Source organism: Oncorhynchus clarkii, chromosome 5 (genome assembly GCF_045791955.1).
Source record: "Oncorhynchus clarkii lewisi isolate Uvic-CL-2024 chromosome 5, UVic_Ocla_1.0, whole genome shotgun sequence".
NCBI classification, from domain to species: Eukaryota; Metazoa; Chordata; class Actinopteri; order Salmoniformes; family Salmonidae; genus Oncorhynchus; species Oncorhynchus clarkii.
This window is the reverse complement of record NC_092151.1, coordinates 71,531,381-71,547,943: the sequence shown is the minus strand read 5'-3', so window position 1 is coordinate 71,547,943 and position 16,563 is coordinate 71,531,381. Positions and strand designations below refer to the sequence as shown.

The 16,563-nt window shown below is 48.2% G+C and overlaps 1 protein-coding gene across 2 annotated transcripts in view; it reads right to left on the bottom strand.

Annotated features, from left to right (window-relative positions):
• Positions 1 to 15,854, bottom strand: part of LOC139410198 (disabled homolog 1-like) — an 80,436-nt gene extending 64,582 nt beyond the window's left edge. Inside the window, exons 1-2 of one of the 2 annotated variants that reach the window (XM_071155663.1) lie at positions 15,588 to 15,854; positions 6,698 to 6,837 (exon numbers count right to left, since the gene is read on the bottom strand). In XM_071155663.1, coding sequence (XP_071011764.1) covers positions 6,698 to 6,837; positions 15,588 to 15,654 — 207 coding nt within the window. In that variant the 5' untranslated portion in view covers positions 15,655 to 15,854. The remainder of the gene's footprint in view (positions 1 to 6,697; positions 6,838 to 15,587) is intronic. The other variant, XM_071155664.1, reaches the window with a different exon arrangement.
• Between the last annotated feature and the right edge of the window lie 709 nt (positions 15,855 to 16,563).

The window sequence follows — 16,563 nt, the reverse complement described above, 5'->3', positions numbered from 1 at the left end:
TTCTGTTTGTGGTCTCCTTTAGACCGCCCTGCTGCTGCTATGCCCTACAGAACAGACACAAAGAGACAGGATATAGAAACACCTTCTGTTTGTGGTCTCCTTTAGACCGCCCTGCTGCTGCTATGCCCTACAGAACAGACACAAAGAGACAGGATATAGAAACACCTTCTGTTTGTGGTCTCCTTTAGACCGCCCTGCTGCTGCTATACCCTACAGAACAGACACAAAGAGACAGTTAGAAACACCTTCTGTTTTTGGTCTCCTTTAGACCGCCCTGCTGCTGCTATACCCTACAGAACAGACACAAAGAGACAGGACATAGAAACACCTTCTGTTTTTGGTCTCCTTTAGACCGCCCTGCTGCTGCTATACCCTACAGAACAGACACAAAGAGACAGGATATAGAAACACCTTCTGTTTGTGGTCTCCTTTAGACCGCCCTGCTGCTGCTATACCCTACAGAACAGACACAAAGAGACAGGATATAGAAACACCTTCTGTTTGTGGTCTCCTTTAGACCGCCCTGCCGCTGCTATACCCTACAGAACAGACACAAAGAGACAGGATATAGAAACACCTTCTGTTTGTGGTCTCCTTTAGACCGCCCTGCTGCTGCTATACCCTACAGAACAGACACAAAGAGACAGTTAGAAACACCTTCTGTTTGTGGTCTCCTTTCGACCGCCCTGCCGCTGCTATACCCTACAGAACAGACACAAAGAGACAGTTAGAAACACCTTCTGTTTGTGGTCTCCTTTCGACCGCCCTGCCGCTGCTATACCCTACAGAACAGACACAAAGAGACAGTTAGAAACACCTTATGTTTGTGGTCTCCTTTAGACCGCCCTGCTGCTGCTATACCCTACAGAACAGACACAAAGAGACAGGATATAGAAACACCTTCTGTTTGTGGTCTCCTTTAGACCGCCCTGCTGCTGCTATGCCCTACAGAACAGACACAAAGAGACAGTTAGAAACACCTTCTGTTTTTGGTCTCCTTTAGACCACCCTGCTGCTGCTATACCCTACAGAACAGACACAAAGAGACAGGATATAGAAACACCTTCTGTTTGTGGTCTCCTTTAGACCGCCCTGCCGCTGCTATACCCTACAGAACAGACACAAAGAGACAGGATATAGAAACTCCATCTGTTTGTGGTCTCCTTTAGACCGCCCTGCTGCTGCTATGCCCTACAGAACAGACACAAAGAGACAGGATATATAAACACCTTCTGTTTGTGGTCTCCTTTAGACCGCCCTGCCGCTGCTATACCCTACAGAACAGACACAAAGAGACAGGATATAGAAACACCTTCTGTTTGTGGTCTCCTTTAGACCGCCCTGCTGCTGCTATACCCTACAGAACAGACACAAAGAGACAGTTAAGAAACACCTTCTGTTTGTGGTCTCCTTTAGACCGCCCTGCTGCTGCTATACCCTACAGAACAGACACAAAGAGACAGGATATAGAAACACCTTCTGTTTGTGGTCTCCTTTAGACCGCCCTGCTGCTGCTATACCCTACAGAACAGACACAAAGAGACAGGATATAGAAACACCTTCTGTTTGTGGTCTCCTTTAGACCGCCCTGCTGCTGCTATGCCCTACAGAACAGACACAAAGAGACAGGATATAGAAACACCTTCTGTTTGTGGTCTCCTTTAGACCGCCCTGCTGCTGCTATACCCTACAGAACAGACACAAAGAGACAGGATATAGAAACTCCTTCTGTTTGTGGTCTCCTTTAGACCGCCCTGCTGCTGCTATGGCCTACAGAACAGACACAAAGAGACAGGATATAGAAACCTTCTGTTTGTGGTCTCCTTTAGACCGCCCTGCTGCTGCTATACCCTACAGAACAGACACAAAGAGACAGTTAGAAACACCTTATGTTTGTGGTCTCCTTTAGACCGCCCTGCTGCTGCTATACCCTACAGAACAGACACAAAGAGACAGGATATAGAAACACCTTCTGTTTGTGGTCTCCTTTAGACCGCCCTGCTGCTGCTATGCCCTACAGAACAGACACAAAGAGACAGTTAGAAACACCTTCTGTTTTTGGTCTCCTTTAGACCACCCTGCTGCTGCTATACCCTACAGAACAGACACAAAGAGACAGGATATAGAAACACCTTCTGTTTGTGGTCTCCTTTAGACCGCCCTGCCGCTGCTATACCCTACAGAACAGACACAAAGAGACAGGATATAGAAACACCTTCTGTTTGTGGTCTCCTTTAGACCGCCCTGCTGCTGCTATACCCTACAGAACAGACACAAAGAGACAGGATATAGAAACACCTTCTGTTTGTGGTCTCCTTTAGACCGCCCTGCTGCTGCTATACCCTACAGAACAGACACAAAGAGACAGTTAGAAACACCTTCTGTTTGTGGTCTCCTTTCGACCGCCCTGCCGCTGCTATACCCTACAGAACAGACACAAAGAGACAGGATATAGAAACACCTTCTGTTTGTGGTCTCCTTTAGACCGCCCTGCTGCTGCTATGCCCTACAGAACATACACAAAGAGACAGTTAGAAATACCTTCTGTTTTTGGTCTCCTTTAGACCAACCTGCTGCTGCTATACCCTACAGAACAGACACAAAGAGACAGGATATAGAAACACCTTCTGTTTGTGGTCTCCTTTAGACCGCCCTGCCGCTGCTATACCCTACAGAACAGACACAAAGAGACAGGATATAGAAACACCTTGTTTGTGGTCTCCTTTAGACCGCCCTGCTGCTGCTATACCCTACAGAACAGACACAAAGAGACAGGATATAGAAACACCTTCTGTTTGTGGTCTCCTTTAGACCGCCCTGCCGCTGCTATACCCTACAGAACAGACACAAAGAGACAGGATATAGAAACACCTTCTGTTTGTGGTCTCCTTTAGACCGCCCTGCTGCTGCTATACCCTACAGAACAGACACAAAGAGACAGTTAGAAACACCTTCTGTTTGTGGTCTCCTTTCGACCGCCCTGCCGCTGCTATACCCTACAGAACAGACACAAAGAGACAGTTAGAAACACCTTCTGTTTGTGGTCTCCTTTCGACCGCCCTGCCGCTGCTATACCCTACAGAACAGACACAAAGAGACAGTTAAGAAACACCTTCTGTTTGTGGTCTCCTTTAGACCGCCCTGCTGCTGCTATACCCTACAGAACAGACACAAAGAGACAGGACATAGAAACACCTTCTGTTTGTGGTCTCCTTTAGACCGCCCTGCTGCTGCTATGCCCTACAGAACAGACACAAAGAGACAGGATATAGAAACACCTTCTGTTTGTGGTCTCCTTTAGACCGCCCTGCTGCTGCTATACCCTACAGAACAGACACAAAGAGACAGTTAGAAACACCTTCTGTTTTTGGTCTCCTTTAGACCGCCCTGCTGCTGCTATACCCTACAGAACAGACACAAAGAGACAGGATATAGAAACACCTTCTGTTTGTGGTCTCCTTTAGACCGCCCTGCTGCTGCTATACCCTACAGAACAGACACAAAGAGACAGGATATAGAAACACTTTCTGTTTGTGGTCTCCTTTAGACCGCCCTGCTGCTGCTATACCCTACAGAACAGACACAAAGAGACAGGATATAGAAACACCTTCTGTTTGTGGTCTCCTTTAGACCGCCCTGCTGCTGCTATACCCTACAGAACAGACACAAAGAGACAGGATATAGAAACTCCTTCTGTTTGTGGTCTCCTTTAGACCGCCCTGCTGCTGCTATGCCCTACAGAACAGACACAAAGAGACAGGATATAGAAACACCTTCTGTTTGTGGTCTCCTTTAGACCGCCCTGCTGCTGCTATGCCCTACAGAACAGACACAAAGAGACAGGATATAGAAACACCTTCTGTTTGTGGTCTCCTTTAGACCGCCCTGCTGCTGCTATACCCTACAGAACAGACACAAAGAGACAGTTAGAAACACCTTCTGTTTTTGGTCTCCTTTAGACCGCCCTGCTGCTGCTATACCCTACAGAACAGACACAAAGAGACAGGATATAGAAACACCTTCTGTTTGTGGTCTCCTTTAGACCGCCCTGCTGCTGCTATACCCTACAGAACAGACACAAAGAGACAGGATATAGAAACACCTTCTGTTTGTGATCTCCTTTAGACCGCCCTGCTGCTGCTATACCCTACAGAACAGACACAAAGAGACAGGATATAGAAACTCCTTCTGTTTGTGGTCTCCTTTAGACCGCCCTGCTGCTGCTATGCCCTACAGAACAGACACAAAGAGACAGGATATAGAAACACCTTCTGTTTGTGGTCTCCTTTAGACCGCCCTGCTGCTGCTATGCCCTACAGAACAGACACAAAGAGACAGGATATAGAAACACCTTCTGTTTGTGGTCTCCTTTAGACCGCCCTGCTGCTGCTATACCCTACAGAACAGACACAAAGAGACAGTTAGAAACACCTTCTGTTTTTGGTCTCCTTTAGACCGCCCTGCTGCTGCTATACCCTACAGAACAGACACAAAGAGACAGGATATAGAAACACCTTCTGTTTGTGGTCTCCTTTAGACCGCCCTGCTGCTGCTATACCCTACAGAACAGACACAAAGAGACAGGATATAGAAACACCTTGTGTTTGTGGTCTCCTTTAGACCGCCCTGCTGCTGCTATACCCTACAGAACAGACACAAAGAGACAGGATATAGAAACACCTTCTGTTTGTGGTCTCCTTTAGACCGCCCTGCTGCTGCTATACCCTACAGAACAGACACAAAGAGACAGGATATAGAAACTCCTTCTGTTTGTGGTCTCCTTTAGACCGCCCTGCTGCTGCTATGCCCTACAGAACAGACACAAAGAGACAGGATATAGAAACACCTTCTGGTTGTGGTCTCCTTTAGACCGCCCTGCTGCTGCTATGCCCTACAGAACAGACACAAAGAGACAGGATATAGAAACACCTTCTGTTTGTGGTCTCCTTTAGACCGCCCTGCTGCTGCTATACCCTACAGAACAGACACAAAGAGACAGTTAGAAACACCTTCTGTTTGTGGTCTCCTTTAGACCGCCCTGCTGCTGCTATACCCTACAGAACAGACACAAAGAGACAGGATATAGAAACACCTTCTGTTTGTGGTCTCCTTTAGACCGCCCTGCCGCTGCTATACCCTACAGAACAGACACAAAGAGACAGGATATAGAAACACCTTCTGTTTGTGGTCTCCTTTAGACCGCCCTGCTGCTGCTATGCCCTACAGAACAGACACAAAGAGACAGGATATAGAAACACCTTCTGTTTGTGGTCTCCTTTAGACCGCCCTGCTGCTGCTATACCCTACAGAACAGACACAAAGAGACAGTTAGAAACACCTTCTGTTTTTGGTCTCCTTTAGACCGCCCTGCTGCTGCTATACCCTACAGAACAGACACAAAGAGACAGGATATAGAAACACCTTCTGTTTGTGGTCTCCTTTAGACCGCCCTGCTGCTGCTATACCCTACAGAACAGACACAAAGAGACAGGATATAGAAACACCTTGTGTTTGTGGTCTCCTTTAGACCGCCCTGCTGCTGCTATACCCTACAGAACAGACACAAAGAGACAGGATATAGAAACACCTTCTGTTTGTGGTCTCCTTTAGACCGCCCTGCTGCTGCTATACCCTACAGAACAGACACAAAGAGACAGGATATAGAAACTCCTTCTGTTTGTGGTCTCCTTTAGACCGCCCTGCTGCTGCTATGCCCTACAGAACAGACACAAAGAGACAGGATATAGAAACACCTTCTGTTTGTGGTCTCCTTTAGACCGCCCTGCTGCTGCTATGCCCTACAGAACAGACACAAAGAGACAGGATATAGAAACACCTTCTGTTTGTGGTCTCCTTTAGACCGCCCTGCTGCTGCTATACCCTACAGAACAGACACAAAGAGACAGTTAGAAACACCTTCTGTTTGTGGTCTCCTTTAGACCGCCCTGCTGCTGCTATACCCTACAGAACAGACACAAAGAGACAGGATATAGAAACACCTTCTGTTTGTGGTCTCCTTTAGACCGCCCTGCTGCTGCTATACCCTACAGAACAGACACAAAGAGACAGGATATAGAAACACCTTCTGTGTGTGGTCTCCTTTAGACCGCCTTGCTGCTGCTATGCCCTACAGAATACACACACGACAGGGTTATAGACACATATACACACATTACTGACTTTAGATGGAGAAGAGCAGGGAAGTACTTCCGGCGCAGAGAGAGATGGCTGCCTCGCTTCGCGTTCCATATTACTGCATGGTCAGAACTAGAAGAACAAGCATTTCGCTACACTCACATTAACATCTGCTAACCATGTGTCTGTGACAAATAAGATTTGAGTTGGAAGAGGAGGACAGATTGGTAGTGACTGTGTGTGTGTGTGTGTGTGTGTGTGTGTGTGTGTGGATGGATTTTCTGTCTGGATGAGCAAATTGGGAAACAGGTTGATCAATGGACCATCTACCTCCGCTCTTTACCCCTGTCCTCATCCTTCTCATTCGCCCATCAACCCTTGCCTCTGTCTCCTTTCTCAGCACCCCTCATTTTTCACCCCATCCTGCCCTTGCACAATTACCCAGCATGTAATGGAGATAAGAGCCAAAATCCTCCTCCTCACTGCTTCTCTCGCCCATCTTCATCCTCCCCTTCCCCCTCATTCCCTGGCCTCAGGGTCAAACACATACACCCACAGTCACCTTGAGCTTCATCATGGAGTCTTGACAGAGTTTGTCTCCGCGTGCAGCGGTGACCTCGTCCAGACCGATAAGTTTAGCCTTGTAGCGAACGCCATCCCCCTTAAACCGCCTGATCAACCCGGCCTCGCTCCGATCCTGCCCTGAGAGAGACAGAGACACACAGGGTCAGTACAGTACACACACATTACCATACACACACCTCTCAGTATGATCCAGCTGGAAAGAGAGTATTAGTACACAGTCAAGAACAAGAAAGCCACACAGTATTCTGCTGTCATTTGATTGGCAAATGGCTTCAGTATTCCTCTCATTCTCAAATAACAGACACAAACACACTGCTAGGTCCCCAATTCAACCTCTCTTTTTCCCATTCTCTCCCTCTCTCCCCATTCTCTCTCTTCCTCCCCATTCTCACTCTTCCTCCCCATTCTCACTTTTCCTCCCCATTCTCAGTCTTCCTCCCCATTCTCACTCTTCCTCCCCATTCTCACTCTTCCTCCCCATTCTCAGTCTTCCTCCCCATTCTCAGTCTTCCTCCCCATTCTCACTCTTCCTCCCCATTCTCAGTCTTCCTCCCCATTCTCAGTCTTCCTCCCCATTCTCACTCTTCCTCCCCATTCTCAGTCTTCCTCCCCATTCTCAGTCTTCCTCCCCATTCTCACTCTTCCTCCCCATTCTCAGTCTTCCTCCCCATTCTCTCTCTTCCTCCCCATTCTCACTCTTCCTCCCCATTCTCAGTCTTCCTCCCCATTCTCTCTCTTCCTCCCCATTCTCACTCTTCCTCCCCATTCTCAGTCTTCCTCCCCATTCTCACTCTTCCTCCCCATTCTCAGTCTTCCTCCCCATTCTCTCTCTTCCTCCCCATTCTCTCTCTTCCTCCCCATTCTCACTCTTCCTCCCCATTCTCAGTCTTCCTCCCCATTCTCACTCTTCCTCCCCATTCTATTGAATGATGGCATGACATTTTGTTCTTATCTCCTCTCTCTGTGTTTCCCCTCTCTCCACATGCTCTTTATTATCTCTGTGTGTGTATTGAATGTGTGTATGTGTGTGTGTTGTCCTTGCTCCTTTCTCTATGTTATCTTCTGTGTTGAGTAGAGTACTCCTCTCAGACAATAGAGAGGGAGAGAGGAGGAGAGTGAGAGAGAGAGAAAGATCCTCAGGGCTTGAGTGTTTAGACTGATCTCTCTTTCAGCTGACTCTGGACCTTTACCCTGTTCCATCACCCTGAGATTAGAAGCACCACCCACATACGACAGGCAGGCAGGACGCATTGGGACCAGGTGTTTAGGGGTTCAGTGTTTTGCTGAAGAGAACAACGGCAGTAAGTAGAGGTACTGATGACAGAACAGTTACAGTTGCTCTGTAACCTCTAAGCTACCTGACACCCATAGTCGTATTTAATCTTGTTTCTTCAGACACTATGACTGGCTGTCACTTACAGACCATCAGAACATACAGTGCCGTGAAAAAGTCTTTGCCCTTTTTCTAATTTTCTCTACTTTTGCATTTTGTTTTATTACTGAATGTTATCAAATCTTCAACCAAAATCTAATATTAAATAAAGGGGACCTGATTGGACAAATAACACAATTTAATACTTATTTCATTTATTTCATAAATAAAGTTATGCAACACCCAATATCGCCGTGTGAAAAAGTAATTGCACAAATCACTCAATAACTGGTTGTGCCACCTTTAGCTGCAATGACTCTAACCAAACACTTCCTGTAGTTGTTGATCAGTCTCTCCCGTCGCTGTGGAGGAATTTTGGCCCACTCTTCCATAAAGAGCTGCTGTAACTCAGCGACATATGTGGGTTTTCAAGCATGAACTGCTTCGTTTCAAGTCCTGCCACAACATGTCAATTGAGATTAGGTCTGGACATTGACTAAAACATTCCAAAACTTAAAATGTGTTGTTTTTTAGCCATTTTCATGTAGACTTGATTGTGTGTTTTGGAACATTGTCTTGCTGCGTGACCCAGCTGCGTTTCAGCTTCAGCTCACAGACAGATGGCCTGACATTCTCCTATAGAATTCTCTGATACAGAGCAGAATTCATGCTTCCTTCTATTAAGGCAAGTCGTCCAGGTCCTGAGGCAGCAAAGCATCCCCAAACCATCACACTACCACCACCATACTTGACAGGTTGGTATGAGGTTCTGACTGTGGAATGCAGTGATTGGTTTTCACCAGGTATAATGGGACCCATGTCATCCAAAAAGTTAGAATTTTGAATCATCTGTCCATAGGACATTCTTCCAAGAGTCTTGATGATCATCCAGCTGCTTCCATGTGCTTTTTGGCATTATTCCTGCTGAAAACAAAGCACTGCATTCCACAGTCAGAACCTCAGGTTCCCTTTATCTAATATTAGGTTTTGGTTGAAGATCTGATCATATTCAGTATCAGGGGTGGGAGGTAGCCTAGTGGTTAGAGCGTTGGTGTAATGCTTGTCGTCTGAGGAAGGAGAGGAGGACCAAGGTGCAGCGTGGTAAGTGTTCATATTATTTAATGAAATATGCAACACTAGACACAACAACAAACCCGACAAACAAACAGTCCTGAAAGGTGAAACAGCAACACTAAACAGGAAACAACCACCCACAAAACACAATGGAAAACAGGCTACCTAAATATGGTTCTCAATCAGGGACAACGATTGACAGCTGCCTCTGATTGAGAACCATACCAGGCCAAACACAGAAATAGAAAATCATAGACAAAGTAACATAGACAAGCCACCCAACTCACGCCCTGACCCTACTAAAACAAAAGACAAAACAAAGAAACTAAGGTCAGAACGTGACAGTTGGACTAGTAACCGAAAGGTTGCAAGATCGAATCCCGAGCTAACAAGGTCCAAATCTGTCGTTCTACCCCTGAACAACCCACGCTTCCTACGCTGTCATTGAAAATAAGAATTTGTTCTTAACTGACTAAAATAAATCAGAAATATGCGAAAATCAGAAAAATCTGACAAATATTTTTCTCGCCACTGTATAGGCGTGCTCACACACACACACACGACACCCTCACCTTCCATTAGAATGTCTCTCCGGTATGTGAGCGACATGAAATGCCAAGAGAGGTAGACAGAGATAGTGTGAGAGAACGGGAGAGGTAGATGTGTATAGCTCTAGGGTTAGTTTTCTTGCTGAGTGGTTTATATTATTACCATGCTCCATCACAGCCTTTCCTGTCACAGCTGAATTAATCCAGTTAGAGTGTGTGTGAGTGTGTGTGTGCGTGCATGTGTGGTGTAATTAAATGTCTGCTAAGGCTGTGTGACCTGCTGTGCCTAACACAACTAATGAAAGAATCCTCCATTACATCTGTCACACAGAGAGAGCGGGGGGGTGAGAGAGATAGAAAGATGGAGAAAGAGAGCGGGATGAGGAAGAGAGGGTGAGAGAGGGGGAGAGTTGTGAGAGAGAAGGGGTTTGAGAGAGGAAAGAGAGTTAGAGATGAGAGAGAGAGATAAGTATTGGAGAAGAGAGAGAAAGGACATGTAAAGAACAACCCAACCCAATACGACAAAGATGTATAATATGAATAGGAAAAATGAGACTGCCTAGGCTTCACAGTAACTCAGCAGGCTGACAGTGTTGTTTAAACCCAATCAGTTACACTACTGTAGCTATTGTTAAAGTCAAGCTACTCTCTTATGAATGATCCCCAGTGCTATGGCTCAGACCTTTACTGGGGAAAGGATAACAATTACATCGAATACAAGTGTTTTTGTCAGGATTGTGGGAACTCATTTTGGGTGATTCAATCATCTCTCTTGCAATGGAATCTACCAACACACACACACACTGGAATCTACCCACACACACACTGGACTGTACACACACACACACACACACACACACACACACACACACACAAACTGGACTCTACCCACACGCACACACACTGGGCTCTACCCACACACACACTAGACTTTACCCACACACACACTGGACTCTACCCACACGCACACACACTGGACTCTACCCACCCACACACACACTGAACTCTACCCACCCACACGCACACACACTGGACTCTACCCACCCACACACCCACTGGACTCTACCCACCCACACTGGACTCTACCCACACACACACACTGGACTCTAACCACACACACACACACACACACACACACACACACACACACACACACTGGACTCTAACCACACACACACACACCGGACACTACCCACCCCCCCACACACACACTGTACACTACCCACACACACACACTGGACTCTACCCACACGCACACACACTGGACTCTACCCACCCACACACACACTGAACTCTACCCACCCACACGCACACACACTGGACTCTACCCACCCACACACACACTGGACTCTACCCACCCACACACACACACACACTGGACTCTACCCACACACACACACTGGACTCTACTCACACACACACACACTGGACTCTACCCACCCACCCACCCACCAACACACACACACACTGGAATCTACCCCCTCACACACACAAACACATACTGGACTCCAGCAAGCCTACCCACCCACACACTGGACTCACACACACACACACTGGACTCTACCTACACAAACACACACACTGGACTCTACCCCCCACACATACACACACTGGACTCTACCCACACTGGACTCTACCCACACACACTGAACTCTAACCCACACACAGGACAATACCCCCCACACACACACTGGACTCTACCCACAAACACACACTGGACATTACCCACCCCCACCCCCCCACACACACACACACACACACACACGCACACACACACACACACCACACACACACACCTCTACCCCCAAAGACACACACCCCCACACACTCACAATGGACTCTACCTACACATACACACACACACACACACACCGGACTCAACCCACACACACACACTGGACTCTACCCCCACAGACACACACCCACACTGGACTCTACCCACATACATACACACAGGACTTTACTTACCAACACAAACACAGGAACTCTACCCACCCACACACACAGGACTCTACCAACCCACACACACGCACGCACACACACACACACACACTGGACTTTACCCACCCACACACGGGACTCTACACACCCACACACTGAACTTTACCCACCCACACACACACAGGACTCTACCCGCACACAAACTGGACACTATGCACACAAATACTGGATTCTACCTACACACACTGGATACCCCCCCACACACACACACACAGACTGGACTCTACCCACACACACACATTGGACTCTACCCACCTCCCCCCATACACACATTGGACTCTACCCACACACACACACACCGGACTCTACCCTCACAAACACACGCACACTGGATACTACCAGACACACACTAGACTCTTCCCAACACACTGGACTCTAACACCCCCAAAGACAAACACACACACACACACACTGGAGTCTACCCCCCCCAAAAGACACACACCCCCACACACTCACACTGGACTCTACCCACACACACTGAGCTCTAACCCACACACTGGACTCTACCCACACAAAGAGACACACACACACACACACACATTGGAATCTACCCCCCCACACACACTGGACTCTACCTACACACTCACACTGGACTCTACCTACACACACACACACTGGACTCTACCTACACACACACACTGGACTCTACCCACACACTCACACTGGACTCCACCCCCCCCCCCCCCCTACACACGCACACTGGACGCTACCCACACACACACACACACACACACACTGCAAACACTGGACACTCCCCCCCCCCATACACACACTGGATACTACCAGACACACACTGGACTCTACCTACACACACAGGACTCTACTACCCCCCCCCCCCCCCCCCCCCCCCCCCCCACACACACACACACACACACACTAGACTCTACCCCCAAAGACACACACCCCCACAATGGACTCTACCTACACATACACACACTGGACTCTACCCCCCCAAAGACACACACCCACACTGGACTCTACCAACACACACACTGGACACTGCCCTCACAAACACACGCACACTAGACTTTACCCACACACACTGGACTTCACCCACAAACACACACACACTGGACATTACCCACCCACAAACACAAACACGCACACACACACACTGAACTCTAACCCACACACAGGACAATACCCCCCACACACACACTGGACTCTACCCACACACACACACACTGGAATCTACCTCCCCTACACACACAAACACATACTGGACTCCAGCAAGCCACCCACACGCTACCCACCCACACGCTGGACTCTACCCACACACACACACACACACACACTGGCCTCTACCCGCACTGTACACTACCCACACACACACTGGACTCTACCTACACAAACACACACACTGGACTCCACCCCCCACACATACACACATACTGGACTCTACCCCACACAATAACACACGGGACTCTACCCACACTGGACTCTACCCACACACACTGAACTCTAACCCACACACAAACACACAGGACAATACCCCCCACACACACACTGGACTCTACCCCACACAATAACACACAGGACTCTACCCACACACTCACACTGGACTCTACCTACACACAAACACACACACTGGACTCTACCTACACACTCACACTGGACTCTACCTACACACACACACACACACACACTGGACGCTACCCACATACACACACACTGGACTCCACCCCCCCCTACACACGCACACTGGACTCTACCCCACACAATAACACACAGGACTCTACCTACACACACACACACTGGACTCTACCTACACACACACACACTGGACCCCCCACAGAGTAGCTGCAGCGTAAATGAAGATTGTATGCGAGTGTGTGTAGAGTCAGTATAAATGTGTGTCCATGTTATGTGTGTAGAGTCCTGTGAGTGTGTAGAGTCCTGTGAGTGTGTAGAGTCCTGTGAGTGTGTAGAGTCCTGTGAGTGTGTAGAGTCCTGTGAGTGTGTAGAGTTCTGTGAGTGTGCATAGAGACGGTGCAAATACAAAGAAATACAAGTGTCAGCTCAGATAGTCGTGTAGACATGTAGCCATTCTGTTAGGATGAATGGAATTGACTTCCTTCAAACTGCACACAGAGACATAAAAATGGTATCTATGAGTTCATCTGACTCTGGGTAAGTATCCCAAAATACCAAAGTATCTCTTGAAGACATGTGGAGATTACACACTGGGACAAGGAGAGGTTGAAAATGACAGTGAATATACCTGCCAGCTGATCTGCGCATTCTCTGAGAACGTGCCCTGGAACGCGGCCTTGTGAGTGTTGACCTGATTAAAGACCTTACTCACGTCGGCCTCGGACAGTGAGATCCCCTCGTCCTCTGGTTTGATTGGGGCCCTCACTCACGGTATGGTGTTGTTATTGTCGAAGGGTGCATAAAATGTGTTGAGTGTATCGTGGTAGAGAGGCATCGTTGGTGTGTGTGTGGGTGAGAATATGTGCGTGACATATAGGACGTTTCGATATGTGCAAATTCTGTGCGGAGAGCAACTGTTGCTATGGAGATGAGTTACTAGTGCGGTCAAACAACCACATGAACAGTCTGGGAGAGACCACTACACACACACACTTTAGTTCATCAGTCTAACCTCATCTCATGGTGTGAGGTCGTTGATTACATAGGCACACAGGTATACATAAACACATCACAAAATAATTGTCATTAAATTCTTTTGGGGTCTCTCTCTCTCTCTCTCTCTCTCAGAGGTCATTTAGAGGTCTGAACATTAGAGATACGGTAAATGTTTCCACAGTAGAGAGCTAGGAACAGAACGAGAGAGGCAGCAGATATGAGGCAGCAGCCTGCAGTCATAGTGATGTTGGCAGCCATGGGATCCCCCATTTAGGCTTAATGGTCCTCAGCTGTCCCACTGTCACTGTTTTATTATCACCCGGAGTGTGTGTCCACTGTAACAGCTTTATCACCCTCTCTGGCAGCTTGCGATTGTAACAGCATACTAACTACCAGCCCAGCGGGGGAAGAGGGGAACGGAGGGGGTAGACAGCTCTCATTTATTAGGCCTGAAAACACTACTGAAACAAAGATAGGGAGAGGGGGGAGAAAGTAAGAGAGAGAGGGGGGTAGGGACAGAGAGGTGAAGATAGAGAAGGAGAATAAAGAAGGAGAGGTGGAGAGGTTAAGTGTATAATAGGTTTCTGGGTCAGTCCTCTATATGGGTCTGAAACCTCAAAATACATGGAGATCATAGAGCAGTGGCCTGTGACACACACAGATTTCCACATCCCCCTAGAGCAGGGGTAAGCTACCCTGTTCCTGGAGAGTCACAGGGTATAATGGAGGTTGCTTTAACTGACCTGGAAAACTTCACCTGGTCTTTCAGGTGGGTTAAAGCAACACCCTGCGACTCTCCAGGAACATGGTAGCCTACCCCTGAACCCCTAACACTGTTTCTACAGGGTTCACAGCAGACAGACTGGCTCTGGGTGGAAAGCAGTTGGAACAAATACAATTGCATTTGTCTTTCATTGACCTCAGATGTGTGTTGTGTGTGGGGGGAACACAACAGTGTGTTTAGCTCCATAAAGTGTTGTGTCAGTGACAGCCCGCTTTGGGACTCACACCTACTGTTTAGTGAATCACTGTGTGACTGATGGGCTGGGTCTGGGGGTGAGGACACATGGGTACGGATCATTTCAGAGCCATCTGTCTGGCGCTGAGAGAGATGGGCACACACACTGGCATCACCTCTGCCCCGACACCTGTACCCATACACCTGTTACCTACAGCTCAACACCTGCCTTTGCACCTGAAGATGAACGATCAAATGACAGCACCGTAACACTTAACACAGGTAAGCATGAAGGCATCATGAAGGCCTTATGAAGCATTATTACCTTTCCTCCTGGAGTCTCTCCTGACGCTGGGCCTGACAGCTGGCTGTAGCTCAGCCTCTGTTGACATTATCAGGCTTCGCTCCGCCGGCCCAACGGCCGGTTCGATCCGGTTCTGCTCCGGTCTGGCTACGAGGGTCCACTTCACAACGTCAGCGTCGATTGCGTGCGTGTTTGTGTGGGCGCCGTGTGTGTGTCTGGGCCCACAGGCTCATGGGAGATGAAGGGGCTCTAGCCCTGACACAACATCCCACACACACTTACAGAGAGCTGGGGAAAAAAGAGAGAGATAAGAGAGAGAGATAAGCAAGGAGAGAGGGAGAGAAAGGGAGAGAGAGAGAGAGAGAGAGATAAGCAAGGAGAGAGGGAGAGAAAGGGAGAGAGAGAGAGAGAGATAAGCAAGGAGAGAGGGAGAGAGAGATAAGCAAGGAGAGAGGGAGAGAGAGAGATAAGCAAGGAGAGAGGGAGAGAAAGGGAGAGAGAGAGATAAGCAAGGAGAGAGGGAGAGAAAGGGAGAGAGATAGAGATAAGCAAGGAGAGAGGGAGAGAAAGGGAGAGAGAGAGAGATAAGCAAGGAGAGAGGGAGAGAAAGGGAGAGAGAGAGAGATAAGCAAGGACAGAGGGAGAGAAAGGGAGAGAGAGAGAGAGAGAGATAAGCAAGGAGAGAGGGAGAGAAAGGGAGAGAGAGAGATAAGCAAGGAGAGAGGGAGAGAAAGGGAGAGAGAGAGATAAGCAAGGAGAGAGGGAGAGAAAGGGAGAGAGAGAGAGATAAGCAAGGAGAGAGGGAGAGAAAGGGAGAGAGAGAGAGATAAGCAAGGACAGATGGAGAGAAAGGGAGAGAGAGAGAGATAAGCAAGGAAAGAGGGAGAGAAAGGGAGAGAGAGAGAGAGATAAACAAGGAGAGAGGGAGAGAAAGGGAGAGAGAGAGAGATAAGCAAGGAGAGAGGGAGAGAAAGGGAGAGAGAGAGATAGTTAGTGC